The sequence below is a fragment of the Eubalaena glacialis genome, chromosome 4 (genome assembly GCF_028564815.1).
Source record: "Eubalaena glacialis isolate mEubGla1 chromosome 4, mEubGla1.1.hap2.+ XY, whole genome shotgun sequence".
In the NCBI taxonomy this organism is placed as follows: domain Eukaryota; kingdom Metazoa; phylum Chordata; class Mammalia; order Artiodactyla; family Balaenidae; genus Eubalaena; species Eubalaena glacialis.
The window spans coordinates 29,899,561-29,925,135 of NC_083719.1; the positions used below are offsets into that span (position 1 = coordinate 29,899,561).

Below are 25,575 nucleotides of genomic sequence, written 5' to 3' on the forward strand. Positions count from 1 at the left end.
GGTAACCATTGCCAACACTGTGGTTTATATCCTTTCAGTCTTTTTTCCAATGTTGATTAATTGAATTTTTAAATAATAACTCACTGTGCAATTCATTTATAGACTGCTATTTTCATACAACAATATATTATAAACACTATCAATGGGTAAGTTTTTAAACATTACCTGTTTGAAAAGTCCCTTAGTAGTATCACACTCAGAGTAAACATAACAGTGAACACTCAACAGTCAAGGCTATTCCTACCTTGGGACTGAGAATCTGTAGTATGCAAAGTAAAAGATGAAGACCGGACACGCTTTCTTGAAGAATCATTACATTCTGTAAGAAATTCAATGTGAAGGGTAAAACTGATTGCAATAACAAATTAGCCTCAATCCATGATATGAGAGGAGAAACAGAATTTCCTTTTCTCTAGATATATCATCATTTGACAATGTGTTAATTCCTGAAGCACAGTGTTAGATATTGGGGTTAATAACTTGGTGATTATAAACCGATAGGCATATCATCCTACTATGAAACAATTAGAAACAAGTGGCTTTGGCAAGAAGTTGCGTACAAATTCTGAGATTGCATAGAGAATGCTTTTGGAAGGTTGAAGTACAGGCAGTGGAGAATCATGGGATTTTAGCGTTGTTAGCATCAGTGTTCTCAAAGACCTACATGTCATCTTTCAAAACAGGAGCCAGTCTACTTGCATGTTTAAAAACAAGAAAAACCATTCGATTTTACATTGTCTGTGCTACATGCCAAAATGCTTGTGCCTCCTTATTTCTTTGCATAAAGGTTGCTTTTGAAATACAGGATACAAATCATTACCATGTTCTGCTGCTTCATACAGGGTGTCTTCTGCAGGTCTCTGGAAGGAAACAAAGCTACTGGTGAGAGCTGAGTGTCTGCTGTTTTCAAATCAGACTTTCACCCTGTCACTTTATAAGGGAATTCTCCGAAGCCAGGTCTATTCAGCTAGGCTAGGAAAAGCTGCTCACCTTCACTCACTGGGAGTTGAGTTTTCCTTTAGTTAGTTTTGTGGGTAGTAGGGTAAATTACCTCCATAAGTAAGAATGAATAACAAGAAAATACTAGTTAAGCTAAAGTGAGAATGCTACTAATGCTATCGTTTGTCTTTCAAAGCAAGTGATTTTAGTATGATGCTCAAAAAGCAAATAGAGTCCTTAAGATTTCTTTTGAATCATATATTGCAGTTTAGAACTTATTTTATATCCAGTTTTAAGCTAGGTCAGTGGTGGGAAACGCATGATGAGCCTTAGCCCTCCTAATCTCTTTCAGCCCCTCCCCTTTCCCAGTCACTCCAAAAAAAAAAACCAGATAATTTGGTAAAAATGGCATGTTATCCATAGTTTCAAGATAAGGCCTCTGGCTTCCCATTTCAGCCAAATTGCTGTCAGTAAATCCCTACGATGTAAATATTCTGGAGTTACTACTCCTCTAAGTGAAGAACAGAGGATAAATTTATGCAGCAGTGATATCATTTAGTATAGCTAGCTTCTTGAAATACAATCTTGTCAAAGTAAAAATCAAAGAGGGACTTCCCTGGTGGTGCAGTGGTTAAGAATCCGCCTGCCAATGCAGGGGACACGGGTTCAATCCCTGCTCCGGGAAGATCCCACATGCTGCGGAGCAACTAAGCCTGTGCGCCATAACTACTGAGCCTGCGCTCTAGAGCCTGTGAGCCACAACTACTGAGCCAACGCACCGCAACTACTGAAGCCCGCGTGCCTAGAGCCAGTGCTCCTCAACAAGAGAAGCCACTGCAATGAGAAGCCCGCGCACCGCAACGAAGAGTAGGCCCCGCTCTCCGCAACTAGAGAAAGTCGGCGCACAGCAAAGACCCAACGCAGCCAAAATAAATAAATACCTTAAAAAAAAAATCAGACAAAGAAAAGTAACTTGATCTTACCTTAAAAGTTTGTTTTCTCTTTTCAAAAACAAATATTGGTTGAGCAATGACAGATTTTTCTGTAAAAGTAAAAGAACATGCAAGAAATCAAACAATACTCTGACATTTCTAACACCAACTACAAATATTTGAAGATTTTTTGGTTTTGTATTTTTCCCTGCCTTTGGGTAAAATCCAAACTATTTTACATGAATGCTGTAAATCGCATATTTACAAATGATTTTAACAATTAATTAGAGAAATAAATATTTGGGGAAAGTGATAGTAATATGTTTCCATAAATAGAGAGATCATCCCATTAAAAGAACAACCTTTAAGTGTTTAAGGAAAACAAAGTACAATTACCTGCGTTTGGAAACTCATCGTGACATAGTGATTAACATCCTTACTTTTAGAATAAAACATTTCAAAGGATGAAAAATCTCATCTGAGAATAATACTTCTACTTGGTTTGGACCTCAAAATATAAATGGTACAGATGTACTTAAATGATCCAGGAATCATTCATATTTCCTTGACTAGTCATATACTAAGTCATGTTTTTAATATTTAGACTAAGAATCAGTCTCAAACAGTATTGCAAAGTAGGTAGTTTGTCTTATTAATCTTTTATATTTTCCTACCTTAGGTAAGGATGGAAAGGAACTCATTCACTCTAGGGTATAAATGAGTGACAACAGCATTAAATGTCAGCACTCTAGAATTCTTAGGGAAGATGATATGGTTGTTAAAAGCTTAGAGAGGCTCTGGAGTTAGGGAGGCATGTGCTCAAATATAAGTTCCACCGCGAATTGGCAATATACTTTTGGAAACAATATGTCTGTACCTTAAGTTTCTTCATCTGAAAAAAAAAAATGAAGACTATAACAGTACTTACTTTACAGAATTTATGTGAAAATTATATGGATTTTTAGATATAATTACTTAGATTTTAATAAGACCCCAAAAAAGCCTGAAAGGATATTAAATATGTGGCGTGACACCAATCCCTATTCCAAAAATTATAGCTGACATTGCTAATCTATGACAACACTTTCTTGATGAGCCCCAATATTACCTCAGAACTTTTATCATTATAGTCTTCTAGCAGCCATTACTGATGTATCATGCCGGCATAGAAGCTGAGGTAATTTGCCATCACTGGCTGAATAAATAAAAGTCTAGCTGAAGAATTTCAAGGAACTACCAGATAATTACATCTTTTATATGCCAGGAAGGGGTTTTCCAGTTACCCACAATCTTATCCCATAATAGCGTGTCAAAACTCTGCCAGACCACCCTTTGCCAAGCTCCGGGGGCCCTGTGAACTTGGGTACCTTCTTTCAGTCCAGCAAGATAAGCTTCATTTTTTTATGCAAGTGCTTACTGTGCTGTCTGCCCCTGGAGCCAAGTGAACCACAGCAGAAAATGCTCAACAACATATTGGCATTGCCGTCCATATTAAACTGTAGCTCAATTCTTTGTTCTTTCTTAGAACAAGCTCCTTTTTCAGCAATTACATTAGATATAAGAAGTGAGATCTCTAATGACTTTGAAAGGACATAGTCTTTGTGAATGTGCAGTGGAATACTTATGAAGTGGAATAATAAATGGGCCTCTTCTAAGTTGGACTTAGGATAGTTGTCCTTAAAATAGTATGACTTGACCTAACCGTAGACAAATAGCATGTTGACTTTTCCTCTATCAAAACATGGCGCTAAAAAGGGGCAAAAGTGATCTTCAATGGCAGCATTAAGTAGGAAATCATAAAGGGTTACTTGTAGCTGGGAGGGCATGTGGTAAAGTAGGAAGGCCATTTTTTTTCATCAGTTCAACAGATATTTATTGAGTATCTTTTTGTGCCAGCCGCTGTGCTAGGATCTAGGTATACATTGTCTGATTGAAGGTATACTAGCCTCGGTGCAGCCACCTCCTCTCCCTGACACCGCCCAGCTCATTAGCTGGAAAACAGGTAACCTCCTCACCTCCTCTTCCATCCAGATTCTCTCTCCCTTTGTCAAACCAGTCCTTTGGCTCCAAAGACAAAGTCAAAAGTAAACATGTATCAAGCCATTGGGTTCATAGCAGTTGTCTAACCTGACCCAGTAGGAAAACTTGAAAATAAGATCATGGTCCTTGGGGCTTCCCTGGTGGCGCAGTGGTTGAGAATCTGCCTGCCAATGCAGAGGACACAGGTTCGAGCCCTGGTCTGGGAAGATCCCACATGCCGCGGAGCAGCTAGGCCCGTGAGCCACAACTACTGAGCCTGCGCGTTTGGAGCTTGTGCTCCGCAACAAGAGAGGCCGCGACAGTGAGAGACTCGCGCACCGCGATGAAGAGTGGCCCCCGCTCACGGCAACTAGAGAAAGCCCTCGCACAGAAACGGAGACCCAACACAGCCAAAAATAAATAAATAAATTAATTAAAAAAAAAAAAAAGATCACGGTCCTTAAAATGATATATTTTAAAATTTATCCTTTCTTCTTTCTAATATATTTGTTGATCAATCCACTTATTCAACAAATATGTATTGAGGGGTGACTGTATACAAGTCACTTTGCAAGGTAAGAGAGAGAGGACAGTGGTATAAGATGAGGCTGAAGATGAAGTTGGATTATCTAAGATAATCTTCTCATCTCAAGATCCTTAACTTAATCACATCTACTGGGTTTCTTTTGCCACATAAGGTACATATTTACAGGTTCTGAGCATTAGGATACAGACATCTTTAGGGAGCTGTTATACTGCCTACCACGCATACAAAATATTGAGGTTCTGTCTGAGCACTCTCTACTCAGTTCACAGAGTGCTGGCAGCCAGGTTTATTTCCTCCAGGCAGGAAATTATAAGATTTTTCTCTGGAGAGGCTGACCAACCCGAAAGAAAAGAACAAAAGATATTGGCAAACAAATTTTTCAGTGAATGGTCAAACCAGATGATGAGTCCCCAGTGCAAGTGCACATAGCTGCCAATGAGCTTTTTAGTGAGTGCCCCTTTCTTAAATATAAGCAGGCAGTCAAGGGTCACCAGAAATACAATTCAGTGATTGAATGAGTAAACAGAAGGAAAGTAAACTGGAGGGAAAAGACTATGCAGAGAGTTTAATATATATTTTATAAAATTATATACAAATAATTTATTTTCATACATATATATTTTGTAATTATATGTCTAATATGTATATAATTCATATCCTCACAAATATGAAACATCCATGAAGCAAGAGCAGAATACTATTTTTTAAAAAGAGCAACACAGAACAAGAGCAACACAGAACAAGATCATTAAAATTCCCCAAATCAAAAGACATATGTTTCCAGTTTGAAAGAGCCAATCCAATACTCAGAACAATACATGAAAATAGAACCGTACCAATGCACATCATGAAATCTTAGAACACCACTAAGAAAAGGTCCTATTGGCATGGAGAAGGGGGTAAAAAAAAGTCACATATGAAGGGTCAGGTATCAGAATGGCTTTAGGTTTCATAACAACAATCCTGTAAGTTAGAAATCAAAGGATCAATGCTTTTAACACTCTGAAAGGAAATGATTTCCAGTCTAGAATTATGTGCTAATATAAAGTACCGATTAAGTGTAAAGACGTGATAAAAACATTTCCAACTGTAAGCTCTCAAAGTATGTATCCCACATACACCCATTCTCAGGATGCTTCTAAAGGAAGTGCTCTACCAAAAGAGCTAGTAAACTAAGTAGCCAAGAAATAGGGGCACCGACTCAAAAGAGGTGAAGGCAGCCTCCAGGATGATGGTGAGAGGATAGCCCAGAACGATAGCAGTACACCAATTGCAGAGAATAACCAGTCCACAATGGGGGAGGTCCCTGAGGAGACTCCAGGAAAGAAGTCTCCAAAAGGGTGGAACTAAAAACAGTTGAATATCTCAAGTAACTGAATATTTTGAAAGCATATTTAGATAATTGGAAGAGACTTTGGGGGTTGACTGGTAACTAGTACATAGAGAACTAAGAAAACAAAACAAAACAAAAATATGACACAATTATTAAATCCAAAGAAAACAAAAAGTTGGGCAGGAAAACAAAAGTAATCCAAATATATTACATAATCATGACGATGTGAATACTGAATATTGATCTAATCAGACTTCTGATGCAATGATTTTGGGAAGATGGGGGAATGGAAAGCATTCATGTGTATGGTGGTAGTGGGTTGAAGGGGTCAGAAAAATCTGTGAAAGGGACCTAAATTCTTCCATAGTTGCAAACCAGTAGCACCTAAACATAAATATAAAGAAGTAGCCCTAAATGCCTGGTATTTGGTTATATGGAGGTTAATACAAAAGAAACAGCTGTGGGTTGGATGCTGTTACCTCTGGGGACCAAGAAAAAAGAAAGCAGAGGAAGGGGCCAGGAGGAGATTGCTACTTTTTTCCAGAAAAGTCTTGTAGGACCATTTGATTCCTTAAACCACATGAATATACGTAACTTTGAAAAAATAAAAACCAAATTTGAAAATAATTTCTTTTCTACCATAGTGTCAGACACTCATGATCAAAGGACAATTCTCACGCTCCTGGCCAACGACAGACTTCTTATTGAATTATACTGCTTAACAAGTACCCAGTACCTTATTTCTTTGGCCTACCTGTTCTTTGCATAGAGATATATGGAAATAGATGTGTGAGCAAGATGGATTCACTGAATTCAGAGTGCAATAATACGCTTCTGAATAACTAAAGATCTGCTCTTTATAATGCCGTCTAATCTACTGAAAGGCATTTTATGTTCTTGTCCTTCACCTTCATTCAAAATACTCCTTCACATCTCCAGACAAGAATTCAGCTAGAACATTATGCATAATGTAAGAGCTTTGTTCTTCAGGATTCTAAGGTAGTGTAATGGTCAGTGTTAACAGTAAATATACACTTCTTTTCTCCCTATTCTAATATGTACCATAATTTTCCCCCCAAATTTTGGGTGAGTTGTAAGGTCTTGTTCCTACCTTTTTGTTTTCAATATATTTTATTGGCACTCAGTCTCTGACAAACCTGTTTCATGTAGGAAAGTAACTGGAGGATTTTCAGTCATCTCAGAGGAGAAGGTTTAAGAGTATCTACTGAGCCAAAAGCAGATCCGGAAGAGGAGGAAGAGACTGAGAATGGAGTCCCAATGGGCATGGGGGCAGGAAGCTCTATGGGTCCCAAGTTTCTGCTACATGGCTTCTCCCACTGAGAGTCTGGCAGGCTGCTTCATCCTGCTCGGTAGTTTAAGGTGATTAAGGTGAAAACTGAGTTCTCCGCCCTGGATAGAACCAGGCTACTCCAACCAGGGCCACAAAGGTTGTGGAAACACTCTTGGCAGGAAAGATGATGGCAACAACCCCCCTGCAGAGGAGCGGACACTGCCAAATGGGTCGCCTCTAATTGCTACCAGGACTGGAATTATCCACTTGGACTGCAGCCCTGGCATGCCCTGCATTTTCCTCTCCCTTTCTTCCTGGATTTTTCCATGTGTCTCTGCCACGTCCTCTTTTCTCATTTCTTCTCACGCTCCAAAACTGTCCTCTTCACCTCTTTCACTCGTGTCTGGCTCTCTGACTGGTCAAAGCATGGATTTTGGAGCTCTGAAGTCAGATAATCCTAGAGCTGTGCTTTTAAAAAAATTACTGCAAGGCTTAGCTTTCTCGTCTCTCTCGATATATATTTTAAAAGGGTTGTTATGAGGATTGAAGGAATGTGTGCATGTAAGAGCACCTGGTACAGCTTCTTCAAACCTTTTTGGAACAAGGCAGAATATCTATCGCTCTATCGATCCATTCTCCATATATACACAGATAGATACATCCATATATATACATTTACACATATATGCCTAAACACATGGCAATATATCAGAGCACAGGTTGCACAGAAGACACTCAATAAAAGTTAGCTTCCCTTCCCTCCTCCCCTCCAGTCCTATGTCATTGCCATCACCTAGCTACCCTGTTAGCTCTGGGGAAAATTCTTAATTGTTCCTCAAAGGTCTTTCTTTTTCCTTTCACTCATTACCTTATTCTTACCCCTGGTTTTCTTCTCACTTTTCCTTGTTTTACTCCTATCTTTCTTTTCCTTTTTTAATATCAGGAAGTTTCTGAATTCAGGCCCATGGCCCATTGATAGTTTTAGAGATCCTTGCCCCTCAAAGTGTGGTCCAGACAGACTAGCAGCATTGACCAGTGACTTGTTAGAAATGCAGACTCTCAGGCCTCACCCCGGACCTACTGCATCAGAATCTGCATTTTACAAGATCCCCAGGTAGTCTGTATACGTGTTTGAGGACCGGTCCTCTAAAGCACCTCCAGGTGTCTGCCCACTGAGACCAAATCTAGGAAGATGGCAGTGGAGACCCTTGGAGTTAATGACTAAACCTCCAGACGTTCTGAGTAACCTGACAGTTAACGAGAAAATAATTACAACCCAAACCACACACTATGATTATTGTGATTCAATGTAAGGTGAAATCAAGGGCTACTCTGAAGACCTAAAAAGAAATGCCTGTAGTTAGGATATTGAAATATCGATACTGATATTGAAATCAGTTATTCAGATATTCTGCTTAAAACGGTGAATTCCTCTCTGATGCAAGGAGTCTTCTGTTTTAATAATACGTCTGAAATCTGAGTAATGGAAATTTTTTTAGAAAATATCTTTGCTTGGGATTATTAAATGTCAGTTAAAATGCTTATTTCTGCAAAGCAAAAATTTAGCCTGAAAGCATAAACTACATCAAAAGCATTTGTCATAGTTCAAAGATTTTTCAACAGGAATTTAAAACATCTAAAGTCTCAACGATAAAAAATGACATCTTCTGTAGAAAAAAAGATAAATCATGGCAGGAGACCCAGGAAGAGGAGATGCAGAGGGTCTGAATCACAATCTTGATTTTTTAAAAAAAGCCCTCAAATCTATGTTAAAATATTTTAAGATAGTTTTAAGAAATGACAAATTGTTGCCCCAGAAGAAAAGTGAATCTGTGCCAATTCGTGAAGGAACTATAGGCATAAGACATTGTGTATTCACTTCTAGCCATCTATGGAGGAACTCTGTAAAAATGCAAAAGGAATGAACTAAACAACAAATTACCCACCAAAATATTAAAAAATATGTCTTTACAGAAGGAGGTGGTAGAGCCACAGAGTCGTTATTAACTATGAGGGGACGCTCTTGATTCTACTTTATCAGATGCTTTGTACTGACTGACTTGAAGGTAAAATAACCAGGACCCCAGAGAGAAACAGGCAGTTTACATAGGAAATTGCCAGGCTGACCTCACAAAGCACCAGCTCAACTTGAGACACAAGATAAATGGACCCTGCTGGAACAATTCCAGCCTTGTCGTCCCTGCTGAAGTTATAACCAATTGTGTACTATGAATACAAGCGTGTTGTAATACATACATTATAGGAAGTAAAAGGAGAAAACACTTTTCAACCCAATTCTGAGTTTTTTGAACTGCTGTAAATTTTTGTTGGAAATGGAATTATAAACTGCCTGCTCTAAGAAATCTAGAATTTCTTAGTTTTGATTCAATGTGAGCACACACTTGAGGGAAAAAAAGAATCAATATTAGAATAAAATGAAGGAAGCTACCCCTTTTCTCATAAATACCATGCTGATAAAGAAATTACTCATTTTCAGAATGGGACATTCTGAATAGGACATTGGAGAAGAAGATGAGAAAAGTATCATCTCGCAACCCACTGAATACAGCCATTACCACTGAGAACTTCGTCTAATCCATCCGATTTTCTGAACTCATCTGCTTCTTATGCTGCTAGTCTTCAAGAGGTCCATTCATTGTAAGTTCCAAAGACTTTAGACTCTTTTCTCAAATGGTTTGTATATTGGTCTCAATCTAGACACAGATCAATTTCGAAAAACCAAGACATAAAAATAATTAAAGTATCTGATGTGAGCCAGAACTAGAGGTTGTGTCACACACAGACCTTGCTACCCTTCTGGAGGTCGGACCAAGCTCCTGAAAACTCTGTGTTTAATGCGTTCTCACCCCAACCTCAACACCAAACCATGCTGCTTAGTTTATAATCCAGTCATATGTGGTAGTGGGCTATGGCCAGTGACTTGATTTTGTTTGCATTTTAGAGTCTGGAGATTTGTGGCAATTCAATTGAAGAAAAATTCTTCTCATTTCTTAAAGCCATGTACTCCACTAATGTCATTATAAATAGGGAAGTTCACAGATTTTAAAAAACAGAAAACTTTCATTAAGTCATTTGATACAGAACATCTGGCAAAATCACTCTGCAGATCAAAATACAGTGATGAAGGAAGAAACTGGCTTTATATTTTTGAGAGTGTTCTGTAATGTATCCCAAAAGACATGGTCGTCATGTGCAGTGTGCTTTATATTTGGGGATGATCAGTGAGTTGAACGGTTTCATGAAGACCTTCTTGTTTTCCAAGAGACCTTTTTCAACAGCCAACACAGCATACTCCATTAAATTTTACTATTGTTTCAGTGTCAAAACATGACTCTTTGAATTATTTCTTTTTCTTTCTTCTTAAAACAGTACCATATGACATGCTTATGCATGTCATGACTAGTCTTTAACCTTTTGCCTTTTGAAATGTTTAAGTTTATATGACCTAAAAGTTAGACCTTGCTGATCTCCCATGATGCTTCTTTTATGCACATGTGTAATGTGAAAATGTATATTTGTATCATACTTCACCTATTATAAAACATGTTTAAATATATTAATCTTTGGTGACTAAGTAAATGACTACCAGGAGCCAGAATGCATGGTTTTATAAACCTAAACTTTGGCAAAAACTAGACTGGATTCAAATTCCATCTCTTCAATTCACTAACTTTGTGAGCTAGGGCCGATCACTTGATCTCTCTGAGGCCACGTTTACTCATCTGTAAAATGGGAATAGTAAGACATACTTCACAAAGTTGTAAGGATTTAGTGAGGTAATGTAGATAAAATGCTAAGCACAGTACCTGGCATATGAGAAATGCGCGGTAAACCGCAGCTCTTACTACATGATACGATCCTCAAGAGGTAAGTTATTAAACCCTTGGATCATGAGACAACTAAGCCTCCAGAATTACAAGATGTGTGCAAGGTCACACAGCTAGTGCTTAGAGATCTGGGACTAAAACACATGAGAGCTAACTCCGAATCTCATGTTTTTTCCTCTAAGAAAGGCTCCCTCTTGGCTTAGTTAAATGCCTATTTTACAGCTTCTTTTCTTATGATGCTGTGATGTACCTGGGTTGTGATAGCCCTTCTGCTTTTGTGGTCTGTACGAGCCTAGTTGAGATGTCATCCCAGACTGTGTGAGTATTCCTGCACTTTTGTTTTGCCATCTATAAACATGCAAGATGCTTCACTTATTCTTACCATTTTCTGTTCGTATTTTGACTTTAAAAAGGTTTGTTTGAGAATGTTGGCAGGCAAATGGCATGGTGAGCCTAGCAGTTTAAAACCTCTATGTCAATATTTATTTTCAGCCACTGGCAAAAATGAATCAGAAGAATGTATTACTTTTGATAGAGCATACCCATTTCTCCAAAATTTGAAGGTGTTATTTTATCTATAAGTATTATAGATATATATAGTTTATGGAATATAAACTATTGTATGCTTTTGTGATAAGGTTACCTGTAATCTTTAATCACTTGAATATGCTTGTCAGCAGCAAATGTGGGCCCTCTGGATTGATAATGCCAGAAAGAGCTGTTTGCTCTTTCTCTACACCATTCCTTCGTTTATGCCCATGGGGTAGTAAAGATGCAGAACGTGTCTTGTGATGTGCCTGGTCCACTCGGTACCATTTGGAAATACATATTTCATTTGACAGCATTTATAAATCACATATTTTCCCCTCAGAATAACTTGCAGTGTGAAAATGCTTCCATATGTTAGAAGTGGGTCTCTCCATTTTGCTGAGGGAGGAGGGGATGGAAATATAGTCTAGGTTTCATGGCATGTTGAAGATAAGTATTGTACAGGTTTAAAATGGTATCTGTTAATTTTAAGTAATTCCCTAGCGTTTTCTGCACTGCTAAAATTAGAGGTGATTTTGACACAAAATATCATATTAGTAATAATTAAATCACTCTTCACAAAGACTATTAGATATAGCTGAAATGCTGCTTCATATATTGAATCCAGATAAATTTAAGCTCTTCCTCTTCAGTAAAGAAGTACACTATTTTTAAATTCCCTCATGGATTCCAAGGCCAGATAGAGAAGCTTGATTGCAACTTCTTGGAATTCCCAAACTCTTTTCCGTAAACTCACTCGTCTTTGCCCTGAGCCTTTGAGCAAGCAGGAGAAAAGGCTCCTTGTTTTCCCGTTTCACAGGAATAAATGGATGTTATTCCACTGAGAACAAGACCTCGGAGGCCTAGGCAGGAAGAAAGGAGCAGGGCTGCCACCCAAGGCCCTCACAAGCCCGGAAGACCTGGACCCCATTCTCCTCTTGGGAACTCGCGGAAGCCCCCAGAGGTCAACATTCATCCTCACCTTACGTGTGTGAGAACTGAAATGCCCTGCTCGCCCTCGGGGCACAGAAATGGAGCAGGGGTACTGTGCCGCCTGCCGCAGATGGTCCTGCACACGTCTCACTGCTCTCATTAGCACTAGTTTGAGAGAAGTAAAGGCCAGGTAGCAATTTGTAAACCTTACCAGAAACATTTGTTCACCATGCTAAAGAAGATTACAGGATAAAAACTTATCAGTTTTCAAATGTATATGACTTGTAAAAGTCTCAAAAAGAACCCCCAAAAACCTGAGAACAATCCTTTATATTTATTCATCTTCTTTCCTTCAAGCTTTTATGATCATTGAGCTATTATGACAAGTCAAGATGAAAGGATCAGAGGAGATATTGTAATTATGTGATACCTTTTTTAAAGCATATTTTATTGTGTGAAAATATACATAACATAAATTTTACCATTTTAACCCTTTTAAATACAGTTCAGTGGTATTAGGTATTTTCACAATACATAACTATCAACACCATCCATCTCGAGAAATTTTTCATCATTCCAAACTGATATTCTCTACCTATTAAACACGAACTCCCCATTCCACTCTCCCCCCAGCCCTTGGTAACCACTGTTCTACTTTCCGATTCCTTGAATCTGACTAGGTACCTAATGTAAGTGGGGTCAGACAATATTTGTCTTTTTGGGTCTGACTTATTTCACTTAGCATAATGTCTTCAAGGTCCATCTGTGTTGTAGCATATGTTAGAATTTTATTCCTTGTAAAGGCTGAGTAATATTCCATTGTATGTGTATACCACATTTTGGATCTTTTTTTTAAATCAGCTTTCCCTCATTTGTCTCCTCCTCCTTTCTTTGCTTCCATTTGGCTCCATATTTCTCTCTAACACCCACCTTCCTTGTCTCCCTACACGTTTCCCTCCCTCTACTCTTCCCATTTCTCCTTCCTCCCTCCCTGACATACTCATCATTTTCTCTACATGCTTAATATGTATTAATATTACATACCAAGTAAATACTCTTCTTATGGGTATTTTTTTAATGAGGTAATACTCAAGTTTATCTCATCTTAATTTTTTAACCATGTTATATACTTTTAATAATGATGGTCCTCATATCATAAAATTCTTAGATAGATGTAGATGGACATATAGTCCCAGCTCTCTGCACTAACTACTAACTTTGAGTAGATGACTTAGCTCCTCTGGTTTCAGTTTTCTAATATGTAAATTCAGTTGTACTACATGATCTTTGAAGCCCCAACATTCAATGATTTATGAATATCAATCACTCGGAGGAAATTTTTGGGAAGAAAAATATTGATTTATTTGGTAAGTGTTCATTGCATGCTATGAGCAAGATAATGAACAATATCTTGAGTTTAAGCCTTAAAATGTGAGAAACATTCACAAAGATAGAAAGAAGTTTGGCACATCTATTATGGTGGGGTTTTAAAAAAATATTTATTTATTTATTATTTTATTTATTTATTTTTGGCTGCACCGGGTCTTAGTTGCAGTATGCGGGATCTTTAGTTGCAGCATGGGGACTTCTTAGTTCTGGCATGCAGACTCTTAGTTGTGGCATGCGTGCGGGATCTAGTTCCCCGACCAGGAATCAAACCCAGGCCCCCTGCGTTGGGAGCGGGGAGTCTTACCCACTGGACCACTAGGGAAGTTCCTATGGGGGGGTTTTTTTTGAAGATTTGTTTTCTCTATCTTTTTGTTTTTTTCTTATCTTTAAGTTTGTAGCTAGTTGTTTTCTACAAACCCCTCTAAACCTACTTTGCTTCATCCCACTATCAAAACAATCACTTCTACTAATTAATTTTAGCTTAATTTTCAAAAAGAAAAATGGCAAATAACACCAAAGCTTGAGAATGAAGCTCCTTATAACAAAGTTGGTCTTGTTGAACAAACAGAACCTCATAATCTGTAGCACCGGTATATGTCTTACCCATGCTCAGCTTATAAAAACACACATGCACACAAATCTTTATCTGCAATTTCATTTCTCTGCAGACAACTAAAGTTTAACACAGCCAACCTTAGACCAAAATAGTCCATTTCCAACATTCAAAAACTTTCTCCTTACTTTACACTCTGTCTCTAGATGGCAGCATCCCTCTTTGTTACAAATTACCTCCTTTTATCAGGACGAGAAAGGATTTGGTGCCAGTTACTTAAGCCAGTCATTATATAGATCTGAAGTATGGTTTTTTCACTTAGGTGCATCGCTACTCTAGAGGCATGATCAAGTTACTGAGTTGTAGTTTCTAGAGGTCTGGTAGTTTCTCTGGATCTGCTAAGGGAAAAGAATTTATGTCCTGTTAGCATTACATTCTTTTAGGACCTGAACCCATTCTGTGGCGATATAGGCCACTTAAAAAATTTCTTCCTTCTCTCTCCTGTGAGATCAGGTCCCATCTCCTCAGTTCCAATTTAACCCCGTCCTCCTTCTGGCTCAGCTCACACATGCATGTTTTATGCTCTTTTGATGTTACTTTAGTTAGTTTCAAAATATATCTTCAGACCATCATCACTTGTTAGCAGTCTAGATCTTATACCTATGACTTCTGCCTTGCTTGTTTATTGCCATCCACAGTGGGTGAGCTATCTGACATTTGGGTAGAAGGAATGCAGCTTCCTACTGAATACAGGTATTGATTGCATATTAAATCCTGACTTTTGGATATTGTACTAGATTTGCCAACAGACTTCATTAAAAAGCAACTCAGGTGTGAAACTTACCTTGCCGAAATGTTGTTTAAGATTTCAAGTCAAGTTAATGATTTAATATAGTGGTTGAGCCAGCACTTTTTAAACAGAATCCTCAATTTAAATAAAAAGTGAATTATAACAATGACTATTATTTAGCCCTTTTTAGTTTGGAGTTTTGGACACTGCTTTATTTTGTCAAAAGCACAAAGGATTTCTCTAAGGCCATATCAGTCCAGTTCCAAAAACAGTGAATTGCTGTCTTTCACACTTCATGCAGTGTGAGAGATACGGACTGTACTGTTGGTTAAAAGAAAACTGCTAGCCCAGCAAGCAGGTCACTTTCTCTGGGCTGATGTGTTTGCATTGATACAGCTGCATTTTCTCACCTCTTTCTCTTAGGGACAAATAACCCCTTCTGAGACAGTTGGATGTGGTTAGTAGTTTATATAGAAATTAACCGGTGACTTCAAAAACAACACATTTTGAACAACTGAACCACAAATTGAGTTCGAGGGCCAGCCATCACTCAGGCCCTTCATAATTGCTTAGCTGAGCATCTATTTTTGTGCCCGATAAGAGGCAGTGAGCGTGGATTAAAGCAGAGGCTCTGGAGTCAGGGTTCTTGGGTTAGGATCTCTTCTCTACACCCCTGCTGTGAAGTCTTGGCCATTACCTATCTCATGAGGCTTTTGCAAAGAAACGAGCTAACACATGAAAAGCACTTACAACAGTGTCTGGCCTATGACAAACACTCCGTAAATGTGATTTGTTTGTAAGTGACACGTTAGCACTGTGGTGTAGTCCAGGGTGTAAACTCAGTTTACTGCTCTCAAAGAACTTGTACAACACAGTTAAGGAGACAACATCAACATGAATGAAATAATTATGGACAAATCATAGAATCTTAGTTTTGAAAGGGGTCCTATAGGACCCCTAGTGGAACTCACCATCTAAGGTGTCTAGAGCATCCTCAGTAGATGGCCTTCCATAACACGGCATATCAATAAGTGTTAAAAGGTATCCTGTTGCCTGAGCTTCCCACCACATGTGGCAGCATTCTGGTGTATGCGTTAACATGTGTGCCAAGATCTTGGTCCTTCATCCCACAGGGTCAGCCTCCTGTTTTTTTTTTTTTTTTTTTTTTCAGCCTCCTGTTTTTACCCCCAAGCTGTTATACACATTTGAGATTCATCTCTGTGGTACATGTATCAGTAATTCATTTCTTGCTACTACTGTGTAGTTATCCAGTGTATGAATATACCACAATTTGCTTATCCATTTACCTGCTTATATACACTTGGGTTGTTCACATGTTGAAGCTCACAGGAATAAAATCTGCTATGGACATTCTTACTCAAGCTTTTTGTGGACGCATTATTTTCATTTCTCTTGGGGGAAATGCCTAAGAATATAATTGCTAGATCATAGGGTAGATGTAGATTTAACTATATAAGAAACTGCCAAACTGTTTTCCAAAGTTGTTATACCACTTCACGGCAATGATTAGGAGTCTTGTTTCTCCACATTCTCCCCAACACATAGTATCAACAGTGTTTTTAATTTTAGCCATTCTAGTGAATGTGAAACAATATCTCACAGTGATTTTAATTGCATTTTCCTGATGACTCATTATGTTGAGCATCTTTTGATGCGCTTACTGGCCATTTGTATATTCTTTTTGAAGTGCCTGCAAGATCATTTTTCCGTTTTTTAATCAAATTGTTTACATTGAGTTCTTTATATATTCTGATTACAAGTCCTTTTTCAGGTACATTTTTTACAAATATTTTCTCCCAGTCTTCTCTTTTCTTTTCCTAATGTTATCCTTTAAGGAGCAGATACGTTTAGTGTTGATAGTCTGATTTGTCTAATTTTTTTTTTAAATTTTATTTATTTATTTATTTATTTTTGGCTGTGTTGGGTCTTCGTTTCTGTGCGAGGGCTTTCTCTAGTTGCGGCAACTGGGGGTCACTCTTCATCACGGTGCGGGGGCCACTCTTCATCGCAGTGCGCGGGCCTTTCCCTGTCGCAGCCTCTCTTGTTGCGGAGCACAGGCTCCAGACGCGCAGGCTCAGTAATTGTGGCTCACGGGCCTAGTTGCTCCGCGGCATGTGGGATCTTCCCAGACCAGGGCTTGAACCCGTGTCCCCTGCATTGGCAGGCAGATTCTCAACTACTGCGCCACCAGGGAAGCCCTGATTTGTCTAATTTTTATGGTTAGCACTTTTTCTGTCTGTCTAAAACCTGCCTATTCCAACTTTGTGAAGATAGTTTTCTGTTTTCTTTTAGAAGCTTTATAGATTTGCTTTTGCATTTTAGTATATTTCACCTCAATTTTTGTATGAGGTAGGTATTAAGGTTCATTTTTAGTAATATGTTTATCTATTTGTTCCAGGATTATTACAGAAAAGACTATCTTTTTCTCTTTCGAATTATCTTGGTATCTTTGTCAAAAATCAATTGACCACATATGAATAGTTCAATTTCTCAGCTCCCTCTTCTGTTGCAATGATTGATTTTCTATCCTTACACCATTATTATACCGCCTTGATTATTATAGCTTAAAATCCAAAGTATAAGTTGTCAACTGTGTATTTCTTTTTCAAGATTGATTAACTATTCTAGATCCTTTGCATTTCCTTATAAATTTTAAATCAGCTTGTCCAAAAAAAAAAGTCTGCTAGAATTTTGATTGGGATGGCCTTGACTCTCTAGATCAATTGAGGAGGATTGATACCTTAATAATATTGAGCCTTCCAATTCATGTATTTAGTTCCATCTTCTTTAGCTTCTCTCTGCAATGTCTGTTTTAAGTGTACAGGTCTTGCACATATTTCGTTATTTATTATTATTAGTTGTAGTGTTTTGGGCAGTGGACGTAGATTCCTGAGGATTTTTCTACATAGACTATCACTTGTCTGTGAATAAAAACAGTTTTATCTCTTTCTTTCCAATACGTAAGCCTTTTGTTTTCTTTTTCTTAACGTAGTACACTGGCTAGGACCTCCAGTATGATGCTGAGTAGAAGGAATTACAGTGGACATCTTTGTTATCTTCCGATCTTAGCAGCAAAGTGTTCAGCCTCTCACTTGATACTAAAAGTACGATGTTAGATGCTGGTTTTTGTAAAGTTCTTTATCAGGTTGAGTAAGTTCCTTTCCATCCCAAATCCTTTAAAAATTTTTCATGACTGAATGTTGAATTTTGTTATGTTTTTTTCTGCATCTTTCTGGCACAGTGTTGTTTATAATATTCCCTTGTTATCCTAATATTTGAAGGATCTATAATGGCACTCTATATCATTCCTGATAATGGATTATGTGTTTTGTCTCTCTCTCTCTCTTTTTTTTTTTTGGCTGCACTGCGCACCATGCGGGATCTTAGTTTCTCGACCAGGGATCAAACCCATGCCCCCTGCAGTGGAGCAGTGGAAGCGCAGCATCTTAACCACTGGACCACCAGGGAAGTCCCTGTTTTGTCTCTATTTTATTGATAAATCTAGTTAGGATTTTATTAATTTTATTAATGTTTTCAAAGAAATAGCTTTTGGGAGTCAGGGATGAGTAGAATATTTCCTCCTAGCTTTGGTTTTAGAAGTAGGAAAATGAAAGAGTTTTTTTGTTTATTTTTACTTTCATTTTTGTTTTTTTAAGTCTAACTTCAGAAATGTAATTAGGGATGGCTTTGGACGGCCATAGCTGTAAAAAAATTGTGGTAAAATACACATACCATAAAATGTACCATCTTAACCATTTTTAAGTATACAGCACAGTAGTTTTAACTTTGTTCACACTGTTGTTCAATCAATCTCCAGAACTCTTTCACCTTGTAAAACTGAAACTGTATACCATTAAGCAATGACTACCCACTCACCCTTCCTCCTGCCCCTGCCCAAGCCTCCGGCAATTCCCATTCTACTTTCTGTCTCTATGAATTTAACAGTTCTACGTATCTCATATTAGTGGAATCATGCAGTATTTGTCTTTTGTGACTGGCTTATTTCACTTAACATAATATCCTCAAGAATCATCCATGTTGTAGCCGTATCAGAATTTCCTTCCTTTTTAAAGCTGAATAATAATCCAGTTATGTATTTTGTTTATCCATTCATTTGTTGATGAACACATAGGTTGCCTACCCTTTTTGGCTATTGTGTGTGCAAGTGTCTGTTTGAGTCCCTGCTTTCACTTCTTTGGGGGTATATACCCAGAAGTAGAATATCTGGTTCATAGAATAATTCTATTTAAAAATTTTAAATAGTAAGGAACTACCATACTATTTTCCACAGCAGATGCATGATTTTACTTTCCCACCAACAAAACACAAGGGTTCTAATTTCTCCACTCTCTTATCAACACTTGTTATTTTCTGTTTTCTTTTTTTAATAGTAACCATCCTAACAAGTGTAAGGTGGGAAAATGAAGTTTAAATAATTCCATTTATTTTCCAAATCCTCACATATGTGCCATCCATTAGGAAGGCTTATTATGGAAAGGATTCCTGTCCTGGGTGTGAGGTTGAACATGATAAATGAATAGAATATGAGTTCTCCCCTTTCTAATAATTTTTAAATGATCTATATTTGTTTCTACCAATCTGTGACTTTAAATGCTTTGCAGATCGAACAAAACTATCTCTCTGAAGCTCCCTTTTGGTGAAAGAAAAACAGAAGTGTGTGTAGGTCTTCTGGAGATTGAGTTTAATAATGGTCAACAATTTAATCAATCATGCCCACATAATGAAATCCCATATAAAAACTCCAGACACCAAGCTCAATGGAGCTTCCTGGTCGGTGAACTCATTGATGTACTGGGAGAGTGGTGCACCCAGACTCCATGGGGACAGAAGCTCCTGTGCTCAGGACTTGCATAGACCTTGCCCTATGTATCCCTTCATCTGGCTGTTCATTTGTATCCTTTATAATAAAATGGCAATTGTGAGTATAGAGCTTTCTTGAGTTCTATGAATTGTTCTAGCACATTTTAAAACCTGAGAGGGTTGTGAGAAGCCTTGAATTTGTGGTTGTCCAGGCAGAAATGTAGGTATCTTGGAGACACCTGAAAGTTGTAACTGGCATTTGAAGGGGGGCAGTCTTGTGAGACTGAGCCCTTAACTTTTGGGGTCTTTGCTAACTCTAAGTAGTGTTAGAATTGAATTGAATTGTAGGACACCCAGTTGGTGTCAAAAAATTGGTGTCAGAACACACAAAGAAAATCAGGAGGAATCCCAATGCATCTTGGGTCTGCAGAGGTTTTCTAATATGGACCAAAGAAGAAAATTAATCATGGTAACACTAAGAATCGTGGATTCTATGAGACAGCTATATATAACAGAAAGTGCCTTGAATGTAGATTTTAATAACTATGTAACCTTGGAAAAATCACTTGACCTTGAAGATTCCTAGTGTCCACATCTTTAAAAATGAGGCTAAGGATGCTTACCTGTAATAGTTAATTTTATGTGTCAACTTGGCTGCACCACAGTGCCAGATATTTGGTCACACATTATTCTGGATGTTTCTGTGAGAGTGTTTTGAATGAGATTTACATTAAATTGGTGAACTTTGAGTAAAGTAGATTGCCCTCCATAATGTTGGTGGGCCTCATCCAGTCAGTTGAAAGCCTGGCTAGAACAAAAGATTGACCTCTCCCGAGGAAGACGGAATTCTGCCAGCAGACAACCTTTGGACTTCAACTGCAACATCGGTAGGATCTTCACGTGGGTCTCCAACCTGCTGGCCCACACAACAGACTTTGGACTTGCTAGCTTCCATAATCATGTGATCAGTCCCTTAAAATAACCTCTCTCCCTCTCTCTATATCTTTATCTATATGTATATTTAAATATACACACACACGTATATACATATAGAGTATGTATATATGTACATGCTTTGAGGTTAACAAAGTAGTTTCACATACATTATCTTATTTAATTCTCATAACAACCAGATGAAGTAGTGTATTAGTCAAGTTTCTGCAGAGAAAGAGAACAATAGGATGTATACATGCATGTGTACACACACAGGCGTACATACCTACATGTATGTAGACACACGTTACATACATGTATACACACATGTATATATGTATACACATCTGTATAAGTAAATAAGATAATGTCTGTGAAACTACTTTGTGAACTTCAAAGCACTGTAAAACGTAAGGATCGTTAAGTCTGCCTAGTACATGTAATGTGTACTGAACTTTGTGCTGAGTCTTTATAGACATATAAATTAATGTCTACAAATGTGGTCTCAGATCAATGTTATAGACAAATGGATTTGAAATGTCACAGAAGAAGCAGCAGTAGAAAGATTAGCCTTCTGGACTTCTGGACTAGTGTAGCACCTGTTGCCATAGAGTGTAAAGTCTGTGGGCAGGAAAGCATGCAGCTTAGCTGGCTTGGCTCAGCGTACACACCCAGCAAATGGCACAGTGTTTTCATACTCATTGTCCAGCTAACTGCTGAAGAAGAAGTGACTTTTATCTGTGTGGTCACCCGAAAAGCACATTTTGTGAGTGACTAGGTGGAAAGAGTTAAATACGTCAGACTTCACATAAAGCACTTCGGCATCTAGCATGGAGGACTGGAAAGTACGCATGTGTTGAACCTGGTTATGCCTCAGAAGAGTTAAATGTCAATTAATCCTGACCTGTATGCTGGAATCTTAGTCTGGCTGGTGGTAGGCCAAAGCCACAAACTCAGAGCACCTCAGTGAATAAATCCACAGCCAGCCCTCACTCTCTGAAACAAATGGCTTTGCTTCCTTGGACCTTTGCTGAACTTTGCATAATAACAAGGTACAAATATAGCTTGGTGGAAAAGTCAGAACCATTGCACTGAATGAATACTTTTAAACCCTAAGACAGTAACTGGAATGCAAACACTGCCCAGTGTCACTTGTCAGCTCAGGTCTCTAGATGCCATCTCTTGTAACAGTCAGTGGCCAGTCTGGATTGCATTAGCATGCTTCACAACTTTATGGATTGTGGTTTATGTGGGCAGATATTTTGAGACTCAGTTGTGGAAGAGTGTGGTTGCTTTCAAAACATTCTAGGCAAAAGCTTTGGTCTGCAAGAGGAGACCAGACTTCTAATCTTGTTGATATTTTGGGAAGTATGTCATCACAATGATATTTCCAGGCTGCTCTGGATATGGCCAGTAAGGCAGAGACCATCAACACGGCCTGCCTTAAATTAAAGCAACAGTGGGATACTATTTTCCACTTATAAAATTGGAAAAAAAACAATTTTAAAATAATACCCAGTATTACTGAGACTCTCTATCTCTACACTGCTGATTAGAGGACCATCTGCCTCCCCCACCCTGAAAAATCTTTAAAAACATGCATATCCTCTGACTCCACAATTCCACCTCTAAGAATGTATTCCAAGAAAATAATCTTATCTCGGCAATGATTTATCCATTAGTGTACATTAAACACAGTGTTGCTTGTAATAGTGAAAAATTAGAAATCAATGAAATGTCCAGCCGCAGTAAATTGCCTAAAAGAATTTTGCTACATCCATATGAAGGAATAGTATACAACTGTTAAAAATAAGGTTGTAGAAGAATATATAATGACAAGGGAATTTGTTCATAATCTATTGTTGAGTTAAAAAGCAGTTTGCAAACTCTATGTACAAAATAAGTCTATATTTGCTTTAAAAAATCAAGCAAAAGAATAATTTGTACATGTGCATATAAGAAAAGGCTAGAAGGCTATACATTAAGATGTTAATAGCAACTATCTTTGGGTGGTGATTTTTACAGGTGATTTTTACCATCTCCTTTATGCTCCCCCTAGCAAGGTTACTATAATAAATATTACATCAACAATTGTGGGAGAGGGAAGGTAGCTTTAAACATTTCAAACAAAATGAACAGCAAACAAAAAAACCTATGATGAATTAGATTGTCTATTAATAGAGAAGCAAGTACATTTGACAGTGCTGTGATTAAACCCTGGCACATTCTAGGACTTTACGTTCTAAGGCAGTTAGTTCAAAATAATTTATATGAGCCCTGATGGTACAAAAGGGTCTTAGTAGTTTTTGCTGTTTTCACTAATAGGAAGTATTTTATATCCACACTCTGCTAAGCCTTGTACAGCATGAAGTCCAGGAACTGAAGCAGGGAGGTGGCCTGACACATTCACACAAATGTTAGCACACAGATGTCACCTTGGAAATGGGAGGTTTCAGCCCTTCAGCCAACACTCTTCATGCCACTGAAATCTAAAACTGTGTCTATGGAAAAAAAACAAAGAGCTTGTAGCCTAGATCCATACATAGACAGATCCATCTGTCTATTGAGGGTATTGAGGAGAAGTTAGAAATGTCTGGGGTAAATCCTTAACCTCTTGGGGGTGATGTCATCCCCGACACCCAGCCTTTTCTATAAGTGTCCTTGGTGTCCCTGACAGAATGGATTGGAGGGATCATCCTGTCTATTCATGTCAACCATCTGCCGCTAATTGACGCAGCTGGCTGAGTAGTGGATTTGAAATTTTAAGACTGATGGTGAAAATGGCTGCAAGGTAGATAGTTCAGTCTGAATGAGTGCCCATCATGTGAAATGTGACACTTTTCCCTGTCTGTCTCCATCTGTTCCAGAACCATAAAAGAGAAAGAGCCAAGAATATATTTATTTCTCCCACAAATGAATGAGCCAGAGATCCAGACAAATTTAGGCTTAAACTTTAAGTCCAAGATGATACCATTAGTGGTAGGACAAGGGAGAACGTTGCAGACTAACTTAAAGCCACTCTCAGCAAATTTCCCCTGTAGCAAATTCAGCCTTGCCTAGATGGGTGTTTTGAATTACACAAAATCCAGAGTACTCTGGAAAAATGACAGTGGCTAGAAGTGTAAGCACATAAGTTTCAGAATGACAACTCCAAGTAATATGCATTCTCAATAGTCTTCTATAGTCCTTTAAAAACCAATAGTGAATGCAAGTTAACTCACCCTTGTACATCACTATTATGTCTATTCTCAGAGTTTAAAAATGGAAGATTGCAAAGCATTTCACAGCAGACATTCCCCAGCCCACCATCCTTCCGGGAATGCAAATGGACAGGAGATCACAGAACACACAACCCATTAGCCTGACTGACTCACCTTGATGTAGCTGGTCCTCTGGAATCTTCAGTCTACAGGTGTGCAAACTGTTGAACAGGTGGCTGCTGCCCTTTCTTTGTATGGTAGACATGGTACTGGCAGTACGGCTGTGGCTCCAGTATCAGTAGGGTATTCCTTCCCTTGGCCAGTCACCTAGAATGGTCTTCACACGATACCCGGAACCACAGAGGTACAGGCAGATCCTGTCTTTGCATGGAAAAACATTTACTTCTCTAATAAACTTCCAAGTGTTTCCTAGTCATGATTCTTGAAATAAGTATTTACCAACTTGTAGCTTCTCCTACATAGAAAGATGCCAGTTCATTTGGATAAAAACACAACTTAATTCTTCTTTCATTTCAAAGCACATTGAAACTTCCCCCCTTATAGTGTAAAATCCAGTAAAGTAACTATTTCTAACAGATTACAGTTTTGCAATGATCGACTCCTTCTGCTGACATGAAGTCTAATGTCCCGAGTATTTAGAGACGACTGCTAGAGTAATACATACACAAAGGAAAAAAAAAAGTGCTGCTGAGTTGAATCAAGTCATTTCTAAGCCTGGTCTGAGTTACCCTCCGTGACAGCTGAAAGTGAACAGTTCTTAAAGGAGGCTGGAAGGGGGAGGAGCCGAGTGGGCTAGGCTGATTAGCATATAGAGGCAGGCAAGAAATGGCGTTGGAGTTGCTCTGAATAATAGTGACCAAAGCAGGGATTCTACAAAGATGCCCCAACGTTTCAGTCATCACATATCTGACTTCTGCTACTTTGTTTGTAATTAAAACGAAAGCTCACAGCAGGGGTTTATACCGCATGGATATTGACGTGTATACCCGACACCTAAAGGAACTGCTAATGAGCTCATGGAAATCTACTGCTGGAACGTTCAGTTTCTGTAAACACCTTTGAGTCTTCAGAAGGGGGCGGTTTTAGAGCAGACTGCTGTCAAGGCAATTATATGGAGTTCTGGAAGAAAAATAAAAACACAAAACATTATCTTTCCAGAGATGTATATCTGTTTCCCCTTAGATTATCTATTACTACTTCTAGGTCATAAGACAAAGCTATTTCCAGGGTTTTCTTGTGCTGACATAGCATACTTCATTGAAATACTGAAAATCGTTTATATTTCATTAAAATAATAACGTATTTCATTACTGATTAAAGACAAACCCCAAACACCTTTCATTGAACTTAGGAACCTGCTACCTCTGAAGTTGTAATGAATGCTGGTAGATCCTACCCTTCAAGATTCACAGCTCTTGTAGATTCAGAAATGAGGTGCTGGGCAAGGACGAGGAGAAAGGCAGAGCTGTTTAGCCTC

At 38.3% G+C, this 25,575-nt stretch overlaps 1 protein-coding gene across 6 annotated transcripts in view; it reads right to left on the reverse strand.

The window, feature by feature from the left end:
• The window catches only part of RANBP3L (RAN binding protein 3 like), a 47,331-nt gene extending 22,949 nt beyond the window's left edge, over positions 1-24,382 (reverse strand). For 4 of the 6 annotated variants that reach the window (XM_061187712.1, XM_061187714.1, XM_061187713.1 and 1 more), the window contains exons 1-4: positions 24,252-24,382; positions 1,923-1,981; positions 821-860; positions 245-319 (exon numbers count right to left, since the gene is read on the reverse strand). In XM_061187712.1, coding sequence (XP_061043695.1) covers positions 245-319; positions 821-860; positions 1,923-1,981; positions 24,252-24,342 — 265 coding nt within the window. In that variant the 5' untranslated portion in view covers positions 24,343-24,382. Of the gene's footprint in view, positions 1-226; positions 320-820; positions 861-1,922; positions 1,982-24,251 lie in introns of all 6 variants that reach the window. The other 2 variants (XM_061187715.1, XM_061187711.1) reach the window with 2 other exon arrangements.
• Positions 24,383-25,575: the final 1,193 nt, after the last annotated feature.